General features: G+C 43.8%; 1 protein-coding gene across 4 annotated transcripts; it reads right to left on the bottom strand.

The window, feature by feature from the left end:
• Nucleotides 1-888: 888 nt before the first annotated feature.
• LOC129201423 (cell surface glycoprotein CD200 receptor 1-B-like) lies at nt 889-22,059 on the bottom strand. 4 transcript variants are annotated; one of them, XM_054812689.1, is made up of 9 exons: nt 20,180-20,387; nt 18,672-18,759; nt 17,545-17,853; nt 15,905-16,153; nt 12,653-12,748; nt 11,171-11,321; nt 9,824-9,896; nt 9,479-9,562; nt 889-8,802 (listed from the first exon to the last, which is right to left on the bottom strand). In XM_054812689.1, exons 2-9 carry the CDS (start codon nt 18,736-18,738, stop codon nt 8,767-8,769), a joined length of 1,065 nt encoding a protein of 354 aa, XP_054668664.1. In that variant the 5' UTR covers nt 18,739-18,759; nt 20,180-20,387; the 3' UTR covers nt 889-8,766. The 4 variants fall into 4 exon arrangements, with proteins under 4 accessions (XP_054668664.1, XP_054668663.1, XP_054668666.1 ...); XM_054812688.1 differs by having other exon boundaries at nt 20,195-20,387; XM_054812691.1 differs by lacking the exon at nt 889-8,802 and adding exons at nt 21,495-21,720; nt 21,832-22,059 and having other exon boundaries at nt 8,893-9,896; nt 11,171-11,217; nt 20,195-20,391.
• Between the last annotated feature and the right edge of the window lie 157 nt (nt 22,060-22,216).

Raw genomic sequence — 22,216 nt, 5'->3', positions numbered from 1 at the left:
CTGAACACCCGTTAGCAGCTGGAGAGCATTAGGTGTACCCCCAGGCTGCATATTCTGCTTCAGCTCCATCAGAAAAGATGCAGTGTTTTCTGTGTGCTCCAAGGCTGCTTGACAATATGAACTCAGCACAGTAAGCACGGACCGTCGGGAGTTTCTTTTCAAAAGCACATTCCTGACCCAGGCTAACACTGTGTGAATGCATCTGCCAACAGATGACTACAGAAAATAGCAGCTGTGGAAGAATCTCAGGGATAGAACATGAACGCCATCTTTAGTGTGATCAAGTGTCTCGGTACCAAAGTGGTTGGTACATACAGAGCTCAAGTCCCTTTTTGCTTATTTGACAAGCCATATTTGACATGTGATTTTCTAATAATGTGCTATAGAGAGATGATGACGGCTGCAGCTGAGAACTAAAGAATATTTTGTATTTAGCAAAGCATTTCCTCCATGCCTTAGCATCTTCTTCAGCCTTTCTTCTTCCCTCCCCTATACCCTACCCCAAGCTGTTTCCTACATGAAAATTAACTCCAGCAAAGTCAATAATATCAATAGTTCCACTGATAGTTCCAAACTGTGGCAGCTGGTCATAGATGAGCAGTAATGACCACCAGGGATTAATTTTTTTTTTCTGCCTTACACCAGACAGATACCAAGACAAGAGATGCGCTTAAAATACTGACAGGAAAGGAAAAAGAAATTCCATTAGTCTGAGATCCTCTTTAGAGTCACAGTAAGATGGGATTTCCATTTGTGTATCAGCAATTCAGATTCTTTTTCCTGAAGAAAGAAATTATATGCAAACAGTATTCTAATAGAAGACAAAGACTGGGATTTTGAGCGCACAAAAGAAAGACTTATTTCAGGTAATGGTTTCCACAGCAACTTTTAATTTTATCTCTCGTGTGTCTATCTGTCTAATAAGGTCTTTCACAACATTTATATATAATGAGATGTTCTGTTGATAGGAAATTATTAAGAAATTAATTTCTCAAGGAAAAAACATAACTTTTTATGTGTATAGTCAAAGCTTCACACAGGCAGAGAAATGTACATATGCATAAAGATATTTGCCTATGTGTGTGCATTTTTATTTTTGCTATATATAGCACCATGTTGATCACACAAGAACAATGATAAAGACCATGAGAGCAGATGCAGCTGGTGGAGATTCAGACCTGGAGGCAGGCAGCACTCGTGCAGGTATCATAGCTCTGCAGGCACTAACTTGCCTGATTAAGGAGGCAACCCTAATGATACACTAACTGGTGCTGTTCGATTCTAACCCTCCTGATGTGACTATGACTATTTCAAGCAAGTTGAAGATAAAGGCAAACAGCCAGGCCAGAGCTTTTCAGTAGTCGGCTCGCTCACTCTTTTTTTTTTCCACACAACACTCCTCTCTCACACAAGAGATGAAATGAGTACAAGCAAAACATTTATGTACTAAGCACATTGGTCTGCATGTGGCCACTTGTTTTTGCACAGAAGAGGGGGTTTGTATACTTCAGAGATCATAAATCTAACACAGAAAAGATTTCAGGGGGTTTGTCCATGGTTTCTCTTTCATACACATGAATGGAAATTCCAAATACAAGCACAGCTAGATACAAACACTACCCTGTGGTATATAAATTCTGTTGGACTGCAGCAGCAGTCAGACAAAATCAATCCAAAAAGCACTCACCTTTGTTTGCTCAGCAGTACTTATTGTCAGTTGAGAGACCAGAATGAGTGGAAATGAAATTTTCAGAGCTCAGAACAGAGTCATAAGATTAAAGTCAGAAGATCCAGAGATGTATCATCAGCATAAAATGCCTTAATAATGCAGAGTCTGTTTACAGCATCCTATTTCCTGTTATAGCTCTGTTAGTGAATAAGCCTTGCATGGTGGGTTGACCTTGGCTGCTGCTAGGTGCCCACCCAGACGCTCTCTCACTCCCTCTCCTCAGCAGGACAAGGGGAGAAAATATGATGAAAAAGCTTGTGCGTTGAGATAAGGACAGGGAGGTAACCCACCAGTTAGTGTCGTGGGCACAGCAGACTTGATTTGGGGAAATTAAGTTAATTTACTGCTAATTAAAAACAAAATAGGACAGTGAGAAATAAAAACAAAATTAATACCACCTTCCCCTCATCCCTCTTCTTCCCAGATTTACCTCCTCCTCCCCACCCCCAGCCCTGCAGGAGGATGGGGAATGGGGATCAGTTTATAACACACTGTCTCTGCTGCTCCTTGCTCTAGTGTAGGTCCCTCCCATGAGATGCAGTCCTTCAAGAACTACTCCAGTGTGGGTCCTTTCCACGGGGTACAGTCCATCAGGAACAGAGTGCTCCAGCATGGGTCCCCCACGGGGTCACAGGCTGTGCCAGAAAACCCGCTCCTTTGCGGTCTCCTCTCTATAGCCACAGCTCCCACCAGGAGCCTGCTCCAGCATGGGGTCCTCCATGGGCTGCAGGGTGGATATCTGCTCTAGCATAGTCCTCCATGGGCTGCAGGGGGACAACCAACTTCACCATGGTCTTCTTCACAGGCTGCAGGGGGATCTCTGCTCTGTCACCTGGAGCACCTCCTCCCCCTCCTTCTCCACTGATCTCAGTGTCTACAGGGTTGTTTGTCTCACATTTTTCTCACTTCTCTTCCTCAGAGCTGCTGCACAGCATTTTTTTACCCTTTATTAAATATGTTATCACAGAGGCACCACCAGCGTTGCTGATGGGGTCAGCTTTGGCCAGCGGTGGGTCCATCTTGGTCCAGCATGGAGGCCCTGGCATCTTCTTACAGAAGCCACCCCTGCAGTCCCCCAGCTACCAAAACTTTGCCATGCAAATGCAATACACCTTCTCATTCTTTTAATATTTGTTTCTTTTTAAAAGTTGTAAATATTTTTGAAGTCCAAGTATCCTCCTATTCTGACCTCTTTTCAAAAACTGTGTGGAAGTCCTGCTCAGCTGAGGCGTTACTGAGACACAGTCAGCTAAAGCAAGGACAAGGAGCATCTGTGTGGAGGCCTAACATGCTCAGTTACAAGAAAAAAACCTGACTGTGACTGGAAGGGTACCGCACAACTCTCAACTTGCAGACAGCGATTGCTAGTCCTGTCCTGCAGTGCATCCCATCAGAGGAGCATCCCCTGTGTGCAACACTGATCAGGCAAAGACAAAGCACTTCACAAACAGCAAAGTCCTTACTTCAGAAGTCAGCGTTCAAGCAAAGGGCCACTGACTTCCCAGAGGAGCTGGGCCTTCAGACAATGTCTCCTGAGTTGCTGAATCTGGCTCGCAAGGCATAACAATCTCCCACAACATTCTTCTCTCATATCCAAAGCACAGACATGAAGAGCTGGCAATCCTGTGCTGGAATGAACTCTTTGTTAGTTTGGGATCTAGGAACCCTAGCACTAGTCACAGAGTCACAGAATACCCGTGGCTGGAAGGTACCTCCTGAGAGCATCTAGTCCAAGCCCCTGCTCAGGCAGGGTCAGCTAGAGCAGGTTGCTGGGGGTTGTGTCCAGACTGGCTTTGAACATCTCCATAGAGATACTCCATGACATCCTGTAGGATGCTACAGGTGGTCCAACAGCAATGAAAATCTACTGTCTGTCTCATCAGTTGACACAAAACATTACAGAACAAAACTATCCTCCCCTGCCCATCCTGAACATACACTGATGTCCTCTGTCATAGGAAATCAGCTGTCCCTCTCTGTCTTGCACAATAAACCTATTTCTGCACAACATGTTGCTGGACTTTTTATAGTAACTGAGTTGCCAGAATTGCTCCAGTATCAGGTATTTCTTGAAGCATCATTTAGAAATTGACAGAATTATCACCTGGAAAAGAAAAGATTAATTGCTTGAGATTCTACATTTGTGTTTTCCTTGTGCTAAGATGCAGATAGGATCTACTTGGCGGAAGGTTTTGTACCATTTAAACATAAGAAAGAATTTACAAAATATAAGGTCCTGATATAAATCAATCTAAACTGATGCAAACAAGGAACAAGAGGAGAAAATCAAAATCCCCCATGAAGCTAAGCCAAAATCCGTCCGAGAACAAATACGTGCAATTTGTACTGGAGCACAGCAGTCATACAGACAAATCTGGCTTACATTCAGAGAAGAGGGATACTACACTAGCATGACTCTGCCAGCCTGGGATTCAGTGCAAATCCCCAAATTCAATGTAGGCTGGTAATTCTAGCTAACTCAGGAGGAGGATGATCAGCCCACTCTTGAAGAGCCATGGAGATACACTCCAACTTGAGCTAGTCCTGTGACTGTCCTGTAGCACTACACACCCCATCTAGGCAGTCCCTAAATCTTAGGTTTATCTGCAAGCAAGATGCTTTTACTTTGAGAGAGGGTCTGGGTACCCTCTGGTACCTCTGGGTACCTTTCTTTTGCAAAGAGAAGACAGAGGGATGGGATATTTTTTCCTGGAGGAACACAGCAGTTAACAGACTTGAAAAGTTCTTGCAGAAGCTTCCTGGGGTAAGACAAGGAGCAAGATGCAGAGGTTTGGGTACAACCTGTGCGACTGTGAGGCAAATTACCAGTCAGGCTCCCATGAAAGCTACAGTGAAGCTGAGCTGGATGCTTGTTGCTGTGAGTGGTACAAGGCGGCATGTAAACTATGGAGAAAAAAAATCAACTAGCTATGATGTTTTTGCATAATAATGCAAGACAGATGTCACCCAAGCACAAATAAAATGCTGCATATATGCAGAGAGAAGTTCAGTGAAAAGCACTGGAAAATTCTGAAACAAGTTACAATTTGAAGCCTATTGTTCCTCCCAACAAAAAAAAAAATCTTATAAAGAAAAAAATTCATTGAGAGGATCTGTCACCTACTAAAGCAACCGAATGGAGAATACAGTTGCATTTGATGTCAGAAAGAGAAGTGGATAACAAAGTACTTAGAGAAGATAAAAATCAATAAACTGAGAAAACTAGTGCATGAAAGCATTAAGGAGACAACTTTAAGGAAATAAAGAGAAAAGAAAAGTGAGTAATTGCTTAAAGAAGCACCATTAAGAGCACAAACACAAACTATTCCAGGACAGAGAAGCGATAGGAAATGTAGTAGAAGTCCTACCTGGTTAAATCATGAGCTCTTCGCTGCCTCCAGCACATGAAAGTTGCATACAGATTGTGGGCACCAAGTCAAGTAGCTGAGGACAAGTTAACATTAACAAAAAAGACTTCACAAAAACAGAAGGACCAAGTCACAAAGACATCAAAACCAGCAGGACAATATTCCACAGGTATTATAGTTATTACAGGACAACCAAGGAAAGTATTATTTTCTCATCAGAGAAGAAAGGCTATGAAAAATGATGCCAAGAAGGCTAGACCAAAAAGTACAGCTGAAAGAAATACCAACTTAGGAAACCAAGGTTTTCACTGAACTGGCAAGTACCCTTAGGAAATTTGCCCCATTTCCAAAGTCTGCAGGAAAATTATTTATCTTCTTCATTTCAATCCTGGTCTTGAAAACTGGGATTTTTAACAAATCTTGTTCATAGTGTGAAGTTACCTTCCAATTTATGGGATTCTAAACATAACTTTTTGTCAACTTTTTTTTTTTTTTTCCATATTCAGTGAACAGAAAGAGAATAAAGAACTGTTTGGCAATACCGCAACAGCTGCTATTACCAGAAGATAAATTGCTCATAGATTAATCAGAAAGCAGACAGCATGACTATTGCCAAGAGTGCCCTATAAACATTATGAGTGAAAGTCCACACAATAAATGGGAGCATTTTCATCTATAATCACATCTAGTGCTAAAAAGCACAAGTGACATTCAATCAACTGTGCATTCAACTAAACAGTCTGAAACAGCAGTGGCAAGGCAGTGCAACAGCCCTGGAGCAGGAGCTTACACTTCCACAACCTTTATTTATTTATTGGTCAGAATGTACAGATAGCTCACTCCAATGCCGATCGCCTTTTAGTAGCTCTCTCACAATGATTATTCAATAAACAGCATTTTCCTAGCCATATCGACAAGGCCACGGAAGAATACGTGGAAGTTTTCAGCCTAAAATATTTGCCTTGCTTAAATTTGCTTTCAGTGCAAATAAAATCAGTATAAAAATCACCAAAAGTGTTGTTGCAATTAAGGAAAAAAGCATAGTAAATGTACTCATAGAAACATCCTCAAGTTGGTTATTTTCCAAATTCCTACAAGAGACAAAATACGCAATATGGGTTATTCTTTGGATTACACCAAGATGCCTGTCCCCTTACAAAATCAGCATGACAGAAAATATTTAAGTGATTTTCCCCTCATTCCCAAAACACTCAACAGAACAACTGCAAAATTAAATCCAGGTGGGAAACGGGCACTGCCTCAGCAGTCGGCCCGGGAGAGCGCAGCTCAAGCCCGTCTGACGGAGGAGGAGTTAAACCCCTGGTGAGCCACTGAAGCAGTGCCCGGTCTTCCCCTTCTTTCCCTCGCCCCCCCGAGCTCTGTCTCTCATGGATTTTAGCCCTTCGATGTGCAGCTCGTGAGAGAAGCATGACACACACAGCGCCCTTGGGCGATGACGGGCAGAGAGGAAACCATCCAAGCCCGTGCCTAGTTTTCCACCCTGAGAGAAGAGTGCAGAGAGCTTCCCACATGACAAAAGTGTGTCCTTCTCCGGTCAGGATCAGTGGTTAAGGTGCGCAGCGACAGGCAGCATGAATGGAAAAAGCAATTAATCACACTGTTAAGTATTAAGCTGCAACGACCCAACATCACGCTCACTCTCTTAATCTTATCGTTCCCCTCTGTCAGTCCCCCTCTCCAGTCTCTCCCATTTTCCTCTCCCCGTTTCCATACAAAATCACTCAACTCGCAGATCTCTCTCTCTTATCCCAAGCACCAAGGGCTTCCTTTCGCAGTACGCACGCGGGCCCGCCGCTTGGCCAATCCCATCCTCCTCCTTTCCAAGACAACGCAGAGCTGACAGGCCCCCTAGAATAGTTATCACCTGCTGACAGCTTGGATGTAATACATACTCCTGTGGTCAAAAGCTCCAGTGAATTGCAAACAGCTGAAAAAGAAGCAAACTCCGTGTCTGAAGCTACCTACCGCTTGTGCCAGTATTGTAACACATGCAAAAGATGAGCCGAAAATTAACTGAGCTTGTTCAATGATCGTGTTCTGCCTACAAGCATTATTCATGACCCAGCCTTTCTTACAATCACCCCCACTAGCTACATTATTCTCTTTGGCCTAATAAGTTTTATTAATCATACACAATGAGCTTGAAAAGCATGAGGGCCAATTTTATTGCAGAAGGAACATACAACAATTAGGCAGCTGAGGCCCGTTAGTGCCTGCAACACATGGGTTTGCCTGAGCCGTGGGTTGATAACTCAAGCTTTTTGTTGGCAGTAAACAGGTGATGATCAAAGTCTGACTAGACTACAATGCTGTAAGCTAATTTGCTGAGAGGTTGCAGCCGGTCTGGCTCTTGGGCCATCCCAGAAATAAGAAATCGAGCAAACCATAGTCCACGTAGCTGTTAAGAGCTGTGGAACTGCCAGGAGAGCCCATTTCACCAAGTACCTGCAGCACAAAGGGACCTATCTCATTGCCAGAGCACCTTGTTTCAGCACATCAAATTCATTTCAAGGAAATGCGGGTGAACTGCAGGTGACTGGACCAGTTCCACCAAATACAAATTAAAGGGGAAAATAAAATCATGAGCATAGGAGCCATGATTTTCAGCCAGGGCTAGTTATCACAGTGATTTTTCTCCAGAGGGTTTTACCCCCTGCACTATCATCTCCCTGTCTCTCTGTAATAGACCTTAGTCTTCAACATTTCACTTGGTGAAAAGGAATTAAGAAAAGTTCTTGCTTTGCACCCTAAAAAAATCACAACACACGTGCACCATAACTGCCAAAAGCAGACTGCTCCACAGCCTAACTCCCTTAATTTTGACAGCCATGTCATCCTTCGGTCTGGCTGCAATGGTCCAGAGTCTGAATAAGGCAGACCCAAATTGCTGTAGTTGTCCACAGAAACAATCCATGCTCAACAGTCACACTGAGCAACACCAGCCTAAGAACCCAGGTTTAGACCTAGACACAGCTGGGCAGTTCCCTAAGAAACTATTTCTCCCCTATTTCAGAGACTTCTAGTCACAACCAACTCCTTGACAGCACCGTGACTGTGAAAGGTCCTGGCTGACATGGAGAACAAAAAAGGATGCTGGATCGTGCCCACTGTGCACTGCCAGCTGTGGGCCAGCAGAACTGGGGAACCACTTCCCGAGAATAAGGCACGGCTGTGGATTTCCCTAGAGCTACAAAACGCTTTTCCTAGCTAGCATCGCTGAAAACCTGCTTTCACTAATTCCGAGCTATCTGTCACTTATTTCTCCCAGAGGCTGCATACGTGAAATGGCGCGTCTCCTTCTGCACAGATGACACGAAGAAGCTGTACACAGCTCTGAGAGAGCGACCCATCACTGACACTTAACACCACAGGAGAGGCTCCGCTCGGTTACCCGGCAGGCACAAATGGACTGTAGGCACTTTTCGTTAAGGCAGGGAGTCGCTCTTCGTGCCCTTCTGACTAAAAAGAAAGGCTGGAGAGGTGTCAGTAGATGCCCACCACCACCCACGTCTATTTAGAAGTGATAAAGGAAAGTGCAAATAAAAGGCACTGGGAGATCCTCATGCCTAAGAACACTGAAGGAGCAGAGATGGTTTCCTCCAGCGACGAGCAAGCAGAGGCAGTTCGGAAACACGCAATTGAGTATGCTTACTGCTGCATTAGTGTTTGGAAGGTCTGACAAACCTGATGAATGAAAATTGAAATTAACAACCAGTCTGGGGTGGGGTTTTTTTCAGCTTGGGGACACAGGGTTGAGAAGGAAGAAATAAATGGTTTGGGTGGAGGGCTTGTTTTATTTTAACAAGCACACGACCTGTATTTTTCACAACTTAACACTTCTGTTCTCAGTAAAACCGTTCTGTGATCTCACCCTCTGAGAAACTGGTCAATAAACATTTACCCAAATAGCCCCAGAAATCATTTAGGTAAATATTTGCATATTTGCACATTTACTTTGAAATTAGTCTTAGAAAATTACCCATTGCTATTTCTTATTTCCATATCAAACATAATTTCAAATTGCCTTTTTTTCTTCCATTATCAATGCAAACAGAAAGTTTAATTGAAAAAGAAATACATTAAAAAATTAAAAATAAACAAAAATGACAAATACCTGATCGTCATCTGCCACATGTAACTATCTACACAGAAAAAAACCCTCTCTCTTATTTCTGCATTTCTGTTGGATGCGTTTCTTCGATCTACGTTTTGGGGTCCTCTGTGTAATTTCCTGGTTTCCAACACGAAATTGCAAAGACAATTTGCAAAAAATGGAAAAAAGTGCTACATTTTCACCAGCAGTCTGTTACTCTGGCACAGAAATATGTCAATTATCGATTTGAGGAAAGATAGAACATACCTCAGAGTCCATTTTCAAACAAAATTCAGGTAGGTATTTCCCCGACTCGGTCTTTAGAAGTTTCAAATGTTTCAAAGAGCTGTACTGATATTTAGAGAAAGAGAGAAATCATTTACTAAAAGAGATTGCTTTCCCCCACTGTCTTCAGGTCAGGAAAGACAAAGGCTTTTGTAGGGCAGGTGTGAGTGTTCTGGCCTGCTACGCGGTAAGGTCTGAGATTTGTTAGCTGAAGTACAAGTTCAAGTAAGTGAGTATCACTAGTAGCTGAGCTGGTACTACACTGCTTGTGCCTACACTGTTAGTAGTTCATATATATCATTCTTGAATTGTAATTCTGATAGATACTCTCTGGTAAGACAGGAGGCTTGGCTTCCATTTCTGTTTTTTCACGTGATGGTGTGGACCTGAATTTCTTAGTCTGCAATATAAAAAAAAAAAAAAAAAAACCAACATGTACCATTATATTGCATTATAAAATTTTGTGGAACCATCATACCTATCAAGTCCAAATAAAAAACAAGGCCAGAAGAAACCTAGTAGGCGATACTACTTTTGCAAAAGAACTGTGAAGTTATGTCTCTAAGCTCTGTGAGCAAAGGGGTAGGGCACAGAGGGTGAAACCTGAACTGACAGAGGGTTGCAACAACCACCTTCACAAAGCCTAAACAGGACAGCCTTTTGAATCTTTTCTTCTTATTGTGACTGAAAACAAATTTTGAAATGTTGGTATTTTTCAGCAAAGTAGATGATAATGAACAATGCTAACTTCTCTGAAAAAAACAGGCAGGCCACCAGCAATCCAATTTATGCACCTAAAATTACTGTAAGCTTTTGACTTTGATCTCTGCAACTCCCACTCCCGTCAGTCAAATTGTCCTCAATGCCATAGAAGAGTCTATCAGGAAATTAATCATTCTAACTTCAGAGCACTGTTTGACTAGTTTGCAACAAACAAGACACACGGCCATTAATTTAACCGTGAGCAGAAAGTAAAAGATGAAATAATTGTTCTTTCAGCATGCATTAAATAAGGCAGAAGCCCTGAGGAAAGAGCAGCATATTATCACGCTGTTAAATATGTATCACGACACACTGGAATTGGAGAGGAAGTAAAAGTTGCGGTGGCAAATTTATCACTGCTGTTTCCTAGCTTCTGAGTGTGTTTGAACTGTGACTTGAAAAATAAAAATTTCATAGCTGCGTTTGTCTCTAATACAGCATAATGAAGTGCTGCCTTTTCCCTCATTGTAAAATGCCTGTCTGTTTTCATCTGATCTTTAATCAGGCAGGCTTCTGCCATCAAGGGCAATACACGTTCCTAAGCAAAAGATCAGAGTTAAGATTACTCTGTGAAGCAGAAATGTGAAAAAAGTAACTTTTGGGAGATTTAAAATTCAGCTTAACCACTAGCATTGTAAATGCAATTTATAGTATTCTTAGGCAGGAAATGCACTACATCACTCTCGATCTAGTGCTTAAACAATTACTCAGATACTCTGAATGTACATGAAGACAGGGCCAACCAAACAATAGGCACCCTCCCAGATACAATGTTCCTCATTGCCACCTCCAAGCACACACAGAGATAAACGGGGGTTCTGTCAGAGCAGACACACTGCGAAGAAATTTCATGTTTTAGTGAAGAATACACAAAAAAACCGCAAAGCACACACACAGAAAAAGCCCACTTACTGTAAATGGTGCTGCCGACTTATGTGCCAATTTACGTAACCGGAAAGCTGAAAGCAGGATGTCAGGAAATTAAAATGGTTTGATGAGGCAAGGTGCACAGCTGTTATGTCTAGAGATCTCCTCTGGCTGCCCTCAGCCGTTGAAAGACTTTCTTCAAAATACAGTTACAATCATAGGTTAAGTTCTTATTTTTTATATCCTGCTCTTGAACGTACTATGGTTTTATTTTTCCCTTCACTGAAACTTTTGGTCACCCGTTGGAGATGTGACTGAACTGACTCATTTTGGTGCATTTTTCCTTGGTTCTGCGGGGACGTGCTGGGCCAAGGAACTCAGCTGAGCACATTTTCTCCCCTCCTTGCCTGCCCCAAAGCAGCACATCACTCCGTGGCAGGGACAGGGTCCCGCCAAAGTGCTGCAAGCACCGGTCAGTGCTGCCACCGCTGATGACAACTGCCCTCCTGTTTGCTTCTTGTCTTTCTGTTTCCCTCACCTTACCTTCTCTGCTCTTCTAGTGCACACCTCCCCTCATTGTCCCCTCTTGCCAACCCGCTTTCACCCCATTTGTTCAGACCTGGTTGATGAAATACATCTGCAATGTAATGTGCCCAATGCAGAGTGGGGAGTAATCTGAAAGGCACTGAGCATGAAGAAGAAACCCGAACAAGCAGTAAGTCTAGAGCAGGACTAAGGCAATGGAGGGGAGTAAACCAGGCACTCTGGTTCTCTGCAAGTTCCCTCCATTTACAGTTCACCTGCCTCTGCATTGCCTTCTCCCAGTGCTTCATCTTCTGTTCTCCTGAAAAATCTCTTGCCTTCAGCCTGCTAGTCTCTCCTCCTCCCACATTAAGCCTCCACTTGGGCTTCTACTCCATTCATACGCCATCACAGTTGTCTTACTCAACTCCAAGAGTAGCAACCCATCATCTGAGTTCTCAGAATCAAATTATTCAGTGTGAACCTGACCCACTGCCAATTTAATCTACACAGCCTGAGAAACTGCAAGTGTACCAGAAGGAAGCATGTACATTTGGACTATTCTTACACTTGCTCAAGGAGAAAATTATGATTGCTGATGGAAACGGGGCGGGGGGGGTGGTTTGTCTCTAGTCATTAGACTAGTTTGTGAACTGTCATTCTCGTGTACAGAATTTTATGTCGGTAAATGCAGAACAATCAATTCTGAATACTCTGAATCTACCCTACTCTCAGAAAGAATCCTTTTCATCCTGGATGACTCTCTGCCATATACATAATGCGTTAATATCATAACAACTATGGCTCTTACAAAACTCTGGACTTGTTTTAAAGTTCCACCTCTTATTTTATTAGGACTTTTCCAAAAGGACAATGCATTGTATATGGACATTTTCCTCAATCCTTGCCTCCCACCCCACTCTCAGCAATAAAGTGCATGTCCTTGTACCTGCATGTAGTCAGCAATGGAATTGTAATACATTTCAGGCTTATCAAATGACTTACCTCTGTGCCTGAAAATCAAGCATACAGTCACACCACTGACAGCAGCAACGCTTGCAGATCCTCCTATCAGGAGATAGGGAAGCCTTGACGAAGTGTCTAAGAGATGAGAAAAGAAAGCTAGTTTCAGAGCTAGATGTTAGTATCCACTGACTACATGATGTTACTACCTATCCTAACCAGAGGACAAAGCTAATCCTCTACCCCCCACAGCTCAAAAGAGCCGAGACACACGAATGAGATGTCTGGATGCCAACCAGCAACCAACCTCACACACCCAGTCATTTGTGTGTACAAACACAATTTCACTTTCAACTCATCTGCCTGCACGATCTCTCTTTCTTCAAATGATAATAGCACTGCAACAACAGAACGGACCTGCTGTCCCTGCAAAATGCTGTTATTAATGACTGGCCTATGCTAACTTCTGTCCTTCATGCCTCTACTGAGATATTTTGATGATATGAGCGCTTATCTAGCTGTTCTTTCAAATCCTAGTGGCATAAGCTTCTAACAGGTGCAGCACAGCCAGCTCAGAAGCTGAATTTTACCATTTACTACCTTTGACCCTGGGAAAGATCACTTGAAAGTTACAGACAGACATTCTCCAAGGAATTTGTCTCCAGATCATCAACATTGTGGGAAGCTGGACAACATTCAACTCCAGGGGTTCAAAGCTTCACATCAAAAATTAGTGAGCTGCATCACAGTGGCTGCTGAAAGCAACTTTTCCATCATCAATGATTAGAAAGGTCACTTGTCGTGGTTTAGGCCCAGTCGGCAGCAGAGCACCACGCGGCCGATTGCCCACCCCTCCCCCAGCAGGATGGGGAGGAGAAGTATAACGAAAAGCTTGGGTCAAGATAAGGACAGGGAGAGATCACTCACTAATTATCGTCACGAGCAAAACAGACTGAACGTAGAGAGGAAATTAATCTAATTTATTACTAGGCAAAACAGAGTAGAGGAATGAGAAAATAAAATCAACTCTTAAAACACTTCCCCCCACCCCTCCCATCTTCCCGGGCTCAACTTCACTCCCAGCTTCAACCTCCTCCCCCCTCAGCGGCACAGGGGGACAGGGAATGGGGGTTGCGGTCAGTTCATCACACAGTGTTTCTGCCGCTTCTTCATCCTCAGGGGGAGGACTCCTCTCATCGTTCCCCTGCTCCAGCATGGAGTCCCTCTCACAGGGTGCAGACCTTCACAAACTGCTCCAACGTGAGTCTCTCCCATGGGGTGCAGACCGTCACGAACTGCTCCAGCGTGGGCCTCTCCCACGGGGTGCAGACCTTCAGGAGCAAACTGCTCCAGCGTGGGGTCCCCCACAAGGTCACAAGTCCTGCCAGCAAACCTGTCCTGGCATGGGCTCCTCTCTCCGTGGGGCCACAGGTCCTGCCAGGAGCTTGCTCCAGCGTGGGCTTCCCATGGGCCACAGCCTCCTTCAGGTGCCTCCACCTGCTCCGGCGTGGGGTCCTCCATGGGCTGCAGGTGGAATCTCTACACCCCCTCATCCTTCCTCCATGGGCTGCAGGGGCACAGCCTGCCTCACCATGGTCTTCACCACGGGCTGCAGGGGGATCTCTGCTCCGGCGCCTGGAGCTCCTCCTCCCCCTCCATCTGCACTGACCTTGGTGTCTGGAGAGTTTCTTACATCTTCTCACTCCTCTCTCCGGCTGCAAAAGCCCCCCCCCCAACTGTTTTGTTTTCCTTCTTAAATATGTTATCACAGAGGCACTGATTGGTTTGGCCTTGGCCAGCGGTGGGTCCGTCTTGGAGCCGGCTGGCATTGGCTCTGTCAGACACAGGGGAAGCTTCTAGCAGCTTCTCACAGAAGCCACCCCTGTAGCCCCCCCGCTACCAAAACCTTGCCACGCAAACCCAACGCATCGCTGAAGCAGTATATTGGGCTTGTGTGGCAAGGTTTTGGTAGCACGGGGGCTACAGGAGTGGCTTCTGTGAGAAGCTGCTAGAAGCTTCCCCCATGTGCAACAGAGCCAATACCAGCCGGCTCCAAGATGGACCCACCACTGGCCAAGGCCGAGCCCACCAGTGACAGTGGTAGTGCCTCTGCGGTAACATATTTAAGATGGAGGAAAAAGCCCCACCAAGAGCAATTGCAGCTGGAGAGAGGAGTAACAGCATGTGAGAGTAACAACTCTGCAGACACCCAGATCAGTGGAGAAGGAGGGGGAGGAGGTGCTCCAGGCACTGGAGCAGAGATCCCCCTGCAGCCCATGGAAAAGACAATGGTGAGGCAGGCTGTACCCCTGCAGCCCATGGAGGTTGATGGGGAGCAGAGATTCCACCTGCAGCCCATGGAGAACTCCATGCCAGAGCAGGTGGAGGCACCCAATGGAGGCTGTGACCCTGTGGGAAGCCCACACTGGAGCAGGCTCCTGGCAGGACCTGTGGCCCTGTGAAGAGAGAATTCCATGCCAGGGAAGGTTTACCAGCAGGACTTGTGACCCTGTGGGGGACCCACGCTGGAGCAGTCTGTTCCTGAAGGACTGCACCCATGGAAGGGACCCACGCCGGAGCAGTTCGTGGAGGACTGCAGCCTGTGGGAAGGACTCACATTGGAGAAGTTGGTGGAGGACTGTCTCCCGTGGGAGGGACTCCATGCTGGAGCAGGGGAAGAGTGTGAGGAGGAAGGAGCAGCAGAGACAAAGTGTTATGAAATGACCACAACCTCCATCCCCCCGTGCCACTCAGGAGGAGGAGGTAGAGAAGTCAGGAGTGAAGCTGAGCCCAGGAAGAAGGGAGGGGTAGAGGAAGGTGCTTTTAGATTCGTTCTTATTTCTCACTATCCTACTCTGATTTCTTGCCAATCAAATCAAATTAGCTTCCCCAAGTCAAGTCTGTTTTGCCTGTGACAGTACTTGCTGAGTGATCTCCCTGTCCTTATCCTGACCCATAAGCTTTTTATCAGTTTTCTCCCTAACAGAGCAGCTTGGTGGGCACCTGGTGTCCAGCCAAGGTCAACCCACCACAAGCAGAATCAGGAACGCCTGTAAAACAGAAGAGGGATAGAAAGAAGCACACACTGGAAGCTTCCCAGTACAATGCCACAAAACATTCAGTTTCAACTAACTCAAAATCATTAATTTCTCTATCAACATGCACTACAACTTTGGCCTCTCACCCCTCTAAACAATCTGCAGAGCCCTGGCTTTCAGCGGGAACAGCTGCGTAGAACAGCACACAGAAGCACGAGAGCATGATGAAGAGCTATTACAGAACAGCGTTATTTACATGACAGGTCTAGAGACAGAGTCTGGTTTGTAGCCGGGTGGGTAACCAGGCAGGTGACAGTGGGATGCGTGCTGTTGACCCAGCCTATGTAGCTCACTCTGGTCACCGTTCCGTTGGGGTGATGGACTTCTTCCTCAGTGCTGTGATTACTTGCAGGGATCCAGGAGATTTCAGCAGCTGGCTTTCCAGCAGATGCTTGACAGACAGCCACCCTGCTCTTGTCACGGGTCAGAGTCATGGTAGGAGGCACTACGGAAGAAGAAAGGAAAAAAAAAAATTACCATGACCATAATTTCTAGTTCAGTATAAAATCACCAACTGAGAAACAGAAAAATAGGTGGTATATTTTAGTTTGCATGACCAGTTAAAGAGATCTTAAAATAATTTGGAATATTAGCATCAATGATCTTTAGGGAAAAAAAAATGCATCAAAAAGTCCAAGGTCAGTATCTCCAAAACTAACTAGCTGCATTTAAAAGTACTGCTTCCTCGTGTTTTCCAAAAGACGACTACAGTAGTAACAGGAGAAGATGGGATGACAGAAAGGGGTGGATTAAATGAAGATTTATAAGTACAGCAGTGCACATACTGAGGAAAACAGCTTGCTGAAGCTCGAGCTAAAATATTTAGGAGATTAGGTAGGTAGAATCAAGAATTTGACAGTAGTGAAGGAGGAATCAGACAAAACTGTTCTACCTAAAGTCCAAGAACTCATATTCTGCATTTGACAAAAGAGGCAAAGGTTCGGACAAAACCTAAGCCATTATCAGAAAGGCAAGACACTGCAGGGAAGAACAAAACAAAAAAATCAAGAGACAAAAATTAATAATAGCATTTATAGAATTCTGAAATTAATTTCCCATAAGCCTTCTGAGTATATTAAAAAAACCCTAATATGGCCAGAACACAAAATCTTCTCCTATGGTTGTTTTTTTTAAGTTATGGAAACCTAGAGATAGTTTACCTGACTGACTGAAAAAGATGATTTGATTTATTGACTATGTTTCCTAATATTGTTTTGTTCCTGCTTAGGTTGAAAATAGATTCATTTTGGTTTAATTTTAGTGATGTAGCCTTATAAACAGCTTTCAGTGTTTCTGGAGCAGTATTTCCAGATAGTATCCTGAAACTTTTGCTCTCTTCCCATTTGGCGCTTACCCAGACAAAACACAGATTGACCTCATTGTGAATTTTGGTTTGGCATCTTCTTGCTCAGTTTATAGCAGCAATATTTATTCGATATCTTCTGTTTGCATTAACTTAACCAAGAGTGTATGCTCCTGGTTGTGTGAATATTCACAAAACATTCAAATCCCATGTTACGCCCAAAGAACTCTCTCAGAAACTATGCAGACTGTTGGATTTGGTGCATCTTAAAACCTCCCCTGTTCATGAGTCAACAGAAGTTAAAAAAACAAACACAAACCCCCTAGATTATTTCTCCATAGAACAGCCCAGTCCTATTGTATAACTCCTCATGCCTTTTTCCACTCTCCAAATAGCCAAGCTAAATCAGCTTACCTCTTTATTTTCAATTTCAGTATGCATCCAAAAATTAATTTGATCTTTTACCACCAAATCAAATCATTTTTATCTACACACACACAAAAAGAATAAATAAATCACAAGGTGTGTCTTACCTATCACGGTCAAAGAAGAGAAAAAAAGAAAATTCCCTGTGCTGCTGGCAATTTCACATGTGTAATTTCTCTCATCACCAAGGTTCACAGGGTAAATACGAAGAGCGGGGTCAATCTCAGGGGAATATTTCCACATCACTCTCTCACTGCAGTTTAACTGTCTTGTCTCATTACGATCACTCCTATAGGCCAACAAGCAGCAAGCGCTGCATTTCATCTTCCATGTCACCATTAGCAAAGACACCTTGGAGTCGTAAGGGCAACTCAGCACAGCCTCATGACCAGCCTCCACACTCACCATGTTGTAAGCTACATAACAAGAAAAAAAAGGCATTAAAAATGATGCTACAGCCAAAGCATAAGAAACTCTTGGCCTCATCACACTAAAAAATTTCTCCTTCCTTACTGTACTGGTAGCCTTGCACATTGCTCTGTGCACACACATATAAGTAGTATTCAATTTCCAGGTCCAGCTTCCCGACGTCATTCTTTGGAGTCTGGAAATGCGGTGGAGATGGTGCCTTTCCACTGTGGACACTGTGCAAATATGTGAGGCATGCTGGTGAGCTACAGGTTCTCCGTCTGTTTTTTAGGCAACAGATTTCTATCACTTTAATACGGGCTTTGAAAAACTGTTGGGGGGGGGACAGGGGACGACAAGGTTCACCCTTAAGAGAGAGGAAACTACTTTCAAAAAAAACTATTGTGTCATGGAATTAGGCACCTTGGTTAAAGTGCAAGTAAAACCAGGGATAGCAGTGGAACATACATCTGTAACAAGGTTAAAACCCAAGATCACTTGGTGCAGTAGTTTTCGAGGTATATGTAGTATGGGGTATACGTAGATCATTTTTCTGCCAGAAATCATAGCTCTCCTGATATTGTCTCAGTTGAACAGGAGATGGATCTTCAGATGATCTATGTTATATTCCTATCAGTTACATCATCCTGTGCCGCTCTGCAAGGCACAGGATTATTTTATCAGCTGAGATGACATCACTTTTTTCATTCACATTAAACCGTAAAAAAATTTCCCCTGGTGAACTGCAAAGTTTCGGTCTACTGGTGAGTTGGCAACAGAGAGTACCAAAGAGTGCTGCATGTAGTTTGGGATCTTTCTCACTTACCTGAACCTTCAACCAGGTTGATTAGCAAGAAAAGGAGCGGAACCAGAACAGCCCATGTCTGAGCCATCTTTAGCAGAAGGAATCAGCACTGCAGAAAGTGAAGGCAAAGAAAATGGCACGTAGTCACAAATTGTTGTGCAAGTCCCTTCAATGAAAACACATAGTAAACCCTCTGCTTCCTTTGAGAACAGAAGTTCTAAACAAGACCCCATGTCAAGTATCATTCTTGTACTGAAGAAAGTAACACAAAAAGGGTTTTGAAAATGAAAAAGACTACTCTTTACCAAAAAGTTTTAAAAATCCAGGATCTCTGATACCATTTTCCAGGCATCTCTAGCTGCTCGCTAGCTAGCGCAAAGATACCTACAGACCTCTTACTGCCACTTCATAGACTTACCTGCAGAAGATGAAAAAAAGGTTTTGCAAGCGCAAACACGCACGCATTACAACTCTTTCTGAAAAAATCAAGGTAACAGCATGTATAGGAAAATTCAGGATCTAGACTTCATCAACTATTTGAGAAAGAAATTATTTCTAACCCTTGCATGCTTTTAATTTCTTGAAGGGTAATTCTCTTCTGTAGCAGAACAAAATGGACAACCATCAAGAGATCGAAAACATGTGAGTTTGCTTCCTGCTTTCATAGACACAGTGAACTAAAGAGGCACCTAGTAACTTGCACTAGTCTACAACCATATATACTTTTTAACAAACTATATCTCAAATTGCTAGCTGCTTTTTGGCAAAAGGGCAGCAGCTCATTGGTAAGATTGAGACAGTGCTGTCATCCCAACACTCCAGTTCGCACAAAAAAGCGGATGTCCATGCTATCCAAAAGCTTTCCAATCAAAATATATACAGTTCTCAGTGGAGAATTTTGATGAACACCCATTCAGCTGTTGCTTGAATATGGATTTGGCTAAGAACATCACTGATACTTGCCTACAGTCAGATATCATATGTAAACAACGCAAATTTGGCACGGCAAACTTGCTCTATGCTGTACTGAACAATATACGTACATATTCCCACAGTCAAATTCCCAACTTCTTCTGCTCAGGTCTCAAGGACGCAGTTGACCGTGGATGGTGGTGGGCTCACGCTGGTTCTCTCACAGCAGAGAGGTTCACAACCAATACACTGCTGTGCCCCCAGGCAGCTGGGGGATAAAGCCGAGGTCTCGGAGCGTGTGCCTGTTTCCACAACACTACAGTAATAGCCATATCCTGTGTTTTCTACGTTACTGTTAGACATCAGTGGCCGCATTTTCATCCTGAGGCTCTCTGCGACCTGCCCATAAAGCTATCTCATTTTCCATCACTCGCCTCTGTGTTCCCTCAAATTACCTTCTATGGCATTCTCTCCTTTATGCTGTCATTTGTATCTCTCTAATCTTTTACTTTCTGAATCAGTCACCTGCAGCTAGAGATGACTGGAAAATGGTGTTTCCATCCCATGGGAAATACTGATATGTTGTTTTCATTCCCAGGTCAAAATGCAATACTCACCAGACAAGCAAATACCTTTGTGCAATGGTTGATTCAGAAACGTCGTGCGTGTTGCAACAGGACTTTACTTCTGGGCTATTTAGATCACGGACTGCTCATACCCATATTTAAATACAAGCATGCTTCTCAATATGCGCTGAGAGGAGGAAGAGGAAAGGCAGCCAGGGTTCACTGTGCACCCAGAAACCTAAATCCTCATCTGGTATCAATTGCTGTAAAAGTAACAAAAGCTTCAATTACGCAGCATTAAAAAATTCATTTCAAATGTAAAGTGTGTCAGGCAAGGACATCCGGTGCACAGAAGAAAAACCAGAATACAGCCACACTTGTGGCTCAGAAAGAACAAATTCTGCCTCATTTGTGAGTGGAGTGCAAAAAGCAATAGTATTTTCTTAAACACAGTGTGACACGTCTGCACGTTCAGACAACAGCCTGATGGTTTTCTGCACAGTTCTAACAAAACGCTGGTGCATCTGGAGGAAAAGCTTTCATTGCAACCTGCAAACAATGCCAGTGCAACCACATTGATCAGTATTCTACTACTAGGCAATGTAACTCTTACATTACAAAACAACCAAATTTAACTTTTGCTCACTTAAAATCTTTGCCACAAATGAAATATTTTGTTTCATGTCATTCAGTACCGTCAAAAGGCTTTGAGGTTTTTTGCAATTTGGATAAATTATGCATGCAAAAGTTGCTTTCAGTCAAAAAGTTTGAAAGTTTGCGTTTTTAATTTTTTTAAATCAAAAAATAAAAAGATGCTTTTTGGCTAAAATTGTATACTGAATTTGACCCAATTTGCAAATATTTTTTCAGTGTCTTTCAAAAGAAAAGTAAAATCCCCCTCCACAATGTTTATCAGCAACTTCAGTATTCACCAGTTTTGATGGATCTATAAATATTCATATACAGAATATTGTCACGTTGGAACTTATCCCAGAGAACTATCTTTTTTTTAAAATGTGTACAAGTCTCATATATATGGGGTTCATTTCCTCAAAAGAACAGGCATTAATGATTAAAAATGAGGCCTTACAAAAAGAACAGAGTACATTACTCTCTCTAAATATTCATGTATGACACACGGAATTTAGACTGCAATTTTTAAGGTTCACAATCCTTGAATACTTGTGCCTGTAAGCTAGAAGAAAGACTCAAAGTAAAACCCAAAAAGGACAAACCAAGCACAGCTGAATCAAATTCATTTAAAAAGTAGCAAATGATTATTTGTAGATTGTCTTGCGTTATTTCCTTTGATGGCATTAAAATACCTCAATGACTACATTAACATAAATTAAATTTTTTACTCAGCCTTGATAGCAGTGGCTGGCACAAGACCGCGCGATACGTGCGTCACTCTTCCATTGGCCTCAGCCTTCCAGCTGGGGAACGGCACGGCTCACGCTCGGATTCATCCCAACGGGCGCTGAGGCTGGAGGAAAGTTACCCGGGGCTGCCAGCCTGGAGAAGAGCCCTCCGGCCACGCGAGACGAACGGCAGCAGTGCCAGCGTGCCCCGGTCTTCCGACACTCGCTGTCCTGGGGATGAGAAGGCAGGCGTTAGCGTGCGCAGCCGGTCCAACGTGGACACGGGTCCCCGTGGCTGCTTACGGGGCAGCTCCTGCGCACCAGGGAACCGCAGAGAGGTACCTGGAGCTCCCCTCCTGCTCCGTCCTCACGAGGGGCCCGGATACAGCTGCAAAGAAGAGACAGCTATCTCGGTTTAGGAATGTCCATCCCGTCCCTGTTTTCAGCTGTACGGTTCATTAATTTCTTTTCGCTGATGCTCCCGAGATCTTAACACGCAGCTGATCTGTCTCACAGACAGACAGAGCCTCTTCCCCCTCCGAAAGCGCTCAGTGAAGACAAACCATCTGGTTGTACGCTCCCCTGAAGAGGATGTGACACAGTTAAAACTAGGGAAACAAACCACTTTCTGAGATGAAGAACAAACCACAACCTTAAGATACAAGCTATTACGCATCAAACGCTAGCTGCAAGCCTTGAGCTATGCAAAGCACCAATTTAAAATCAG

Source organism: Grus americana, chromosome 1 (assembly GCF_028858705.1).
Source record: "Grus americana isolate bGruAme1 chromosome 1, bGruAme1.mat, whole genome shotgun sequence".
NCBI classification, from domain to species: Eukaryota; Metazoa; Chordata; class Aves; order Gruiformes; family Gruidae; genus Grus; species Grus americana.
The sequence above is the reverse complement of the archived record's forward strand: the minus strand, read 5'-3'. Positions and strand labels throughout refer to the sequence as shown.

Excerpts from the sequence above, each read along its gene's own strand:
- LOC129201423 (XM_054812689.1), bottom strand. The coding sequence starts at position 18,738 with ATGGCTCAGACATGGGCTGTTCTGGTTCCGCTCCTTTTCTTGCTAATC. Across the intron at positions 9,897-11,170 it reads AGTCGGCAGCACCATTTACA|ACTAAGAAATTCAGGTCCAC; the intron begins GTAAGTGGGCTT and ends TTTATATTGCAG. Across the intron at positions 8,803-9,478 it reads GTTTGAAAATGGACTCTGAG|GTTTGTCAGACCTTCCAAAC; the intron begins GTATGTTCTATC and ends TTCATTCATCAG.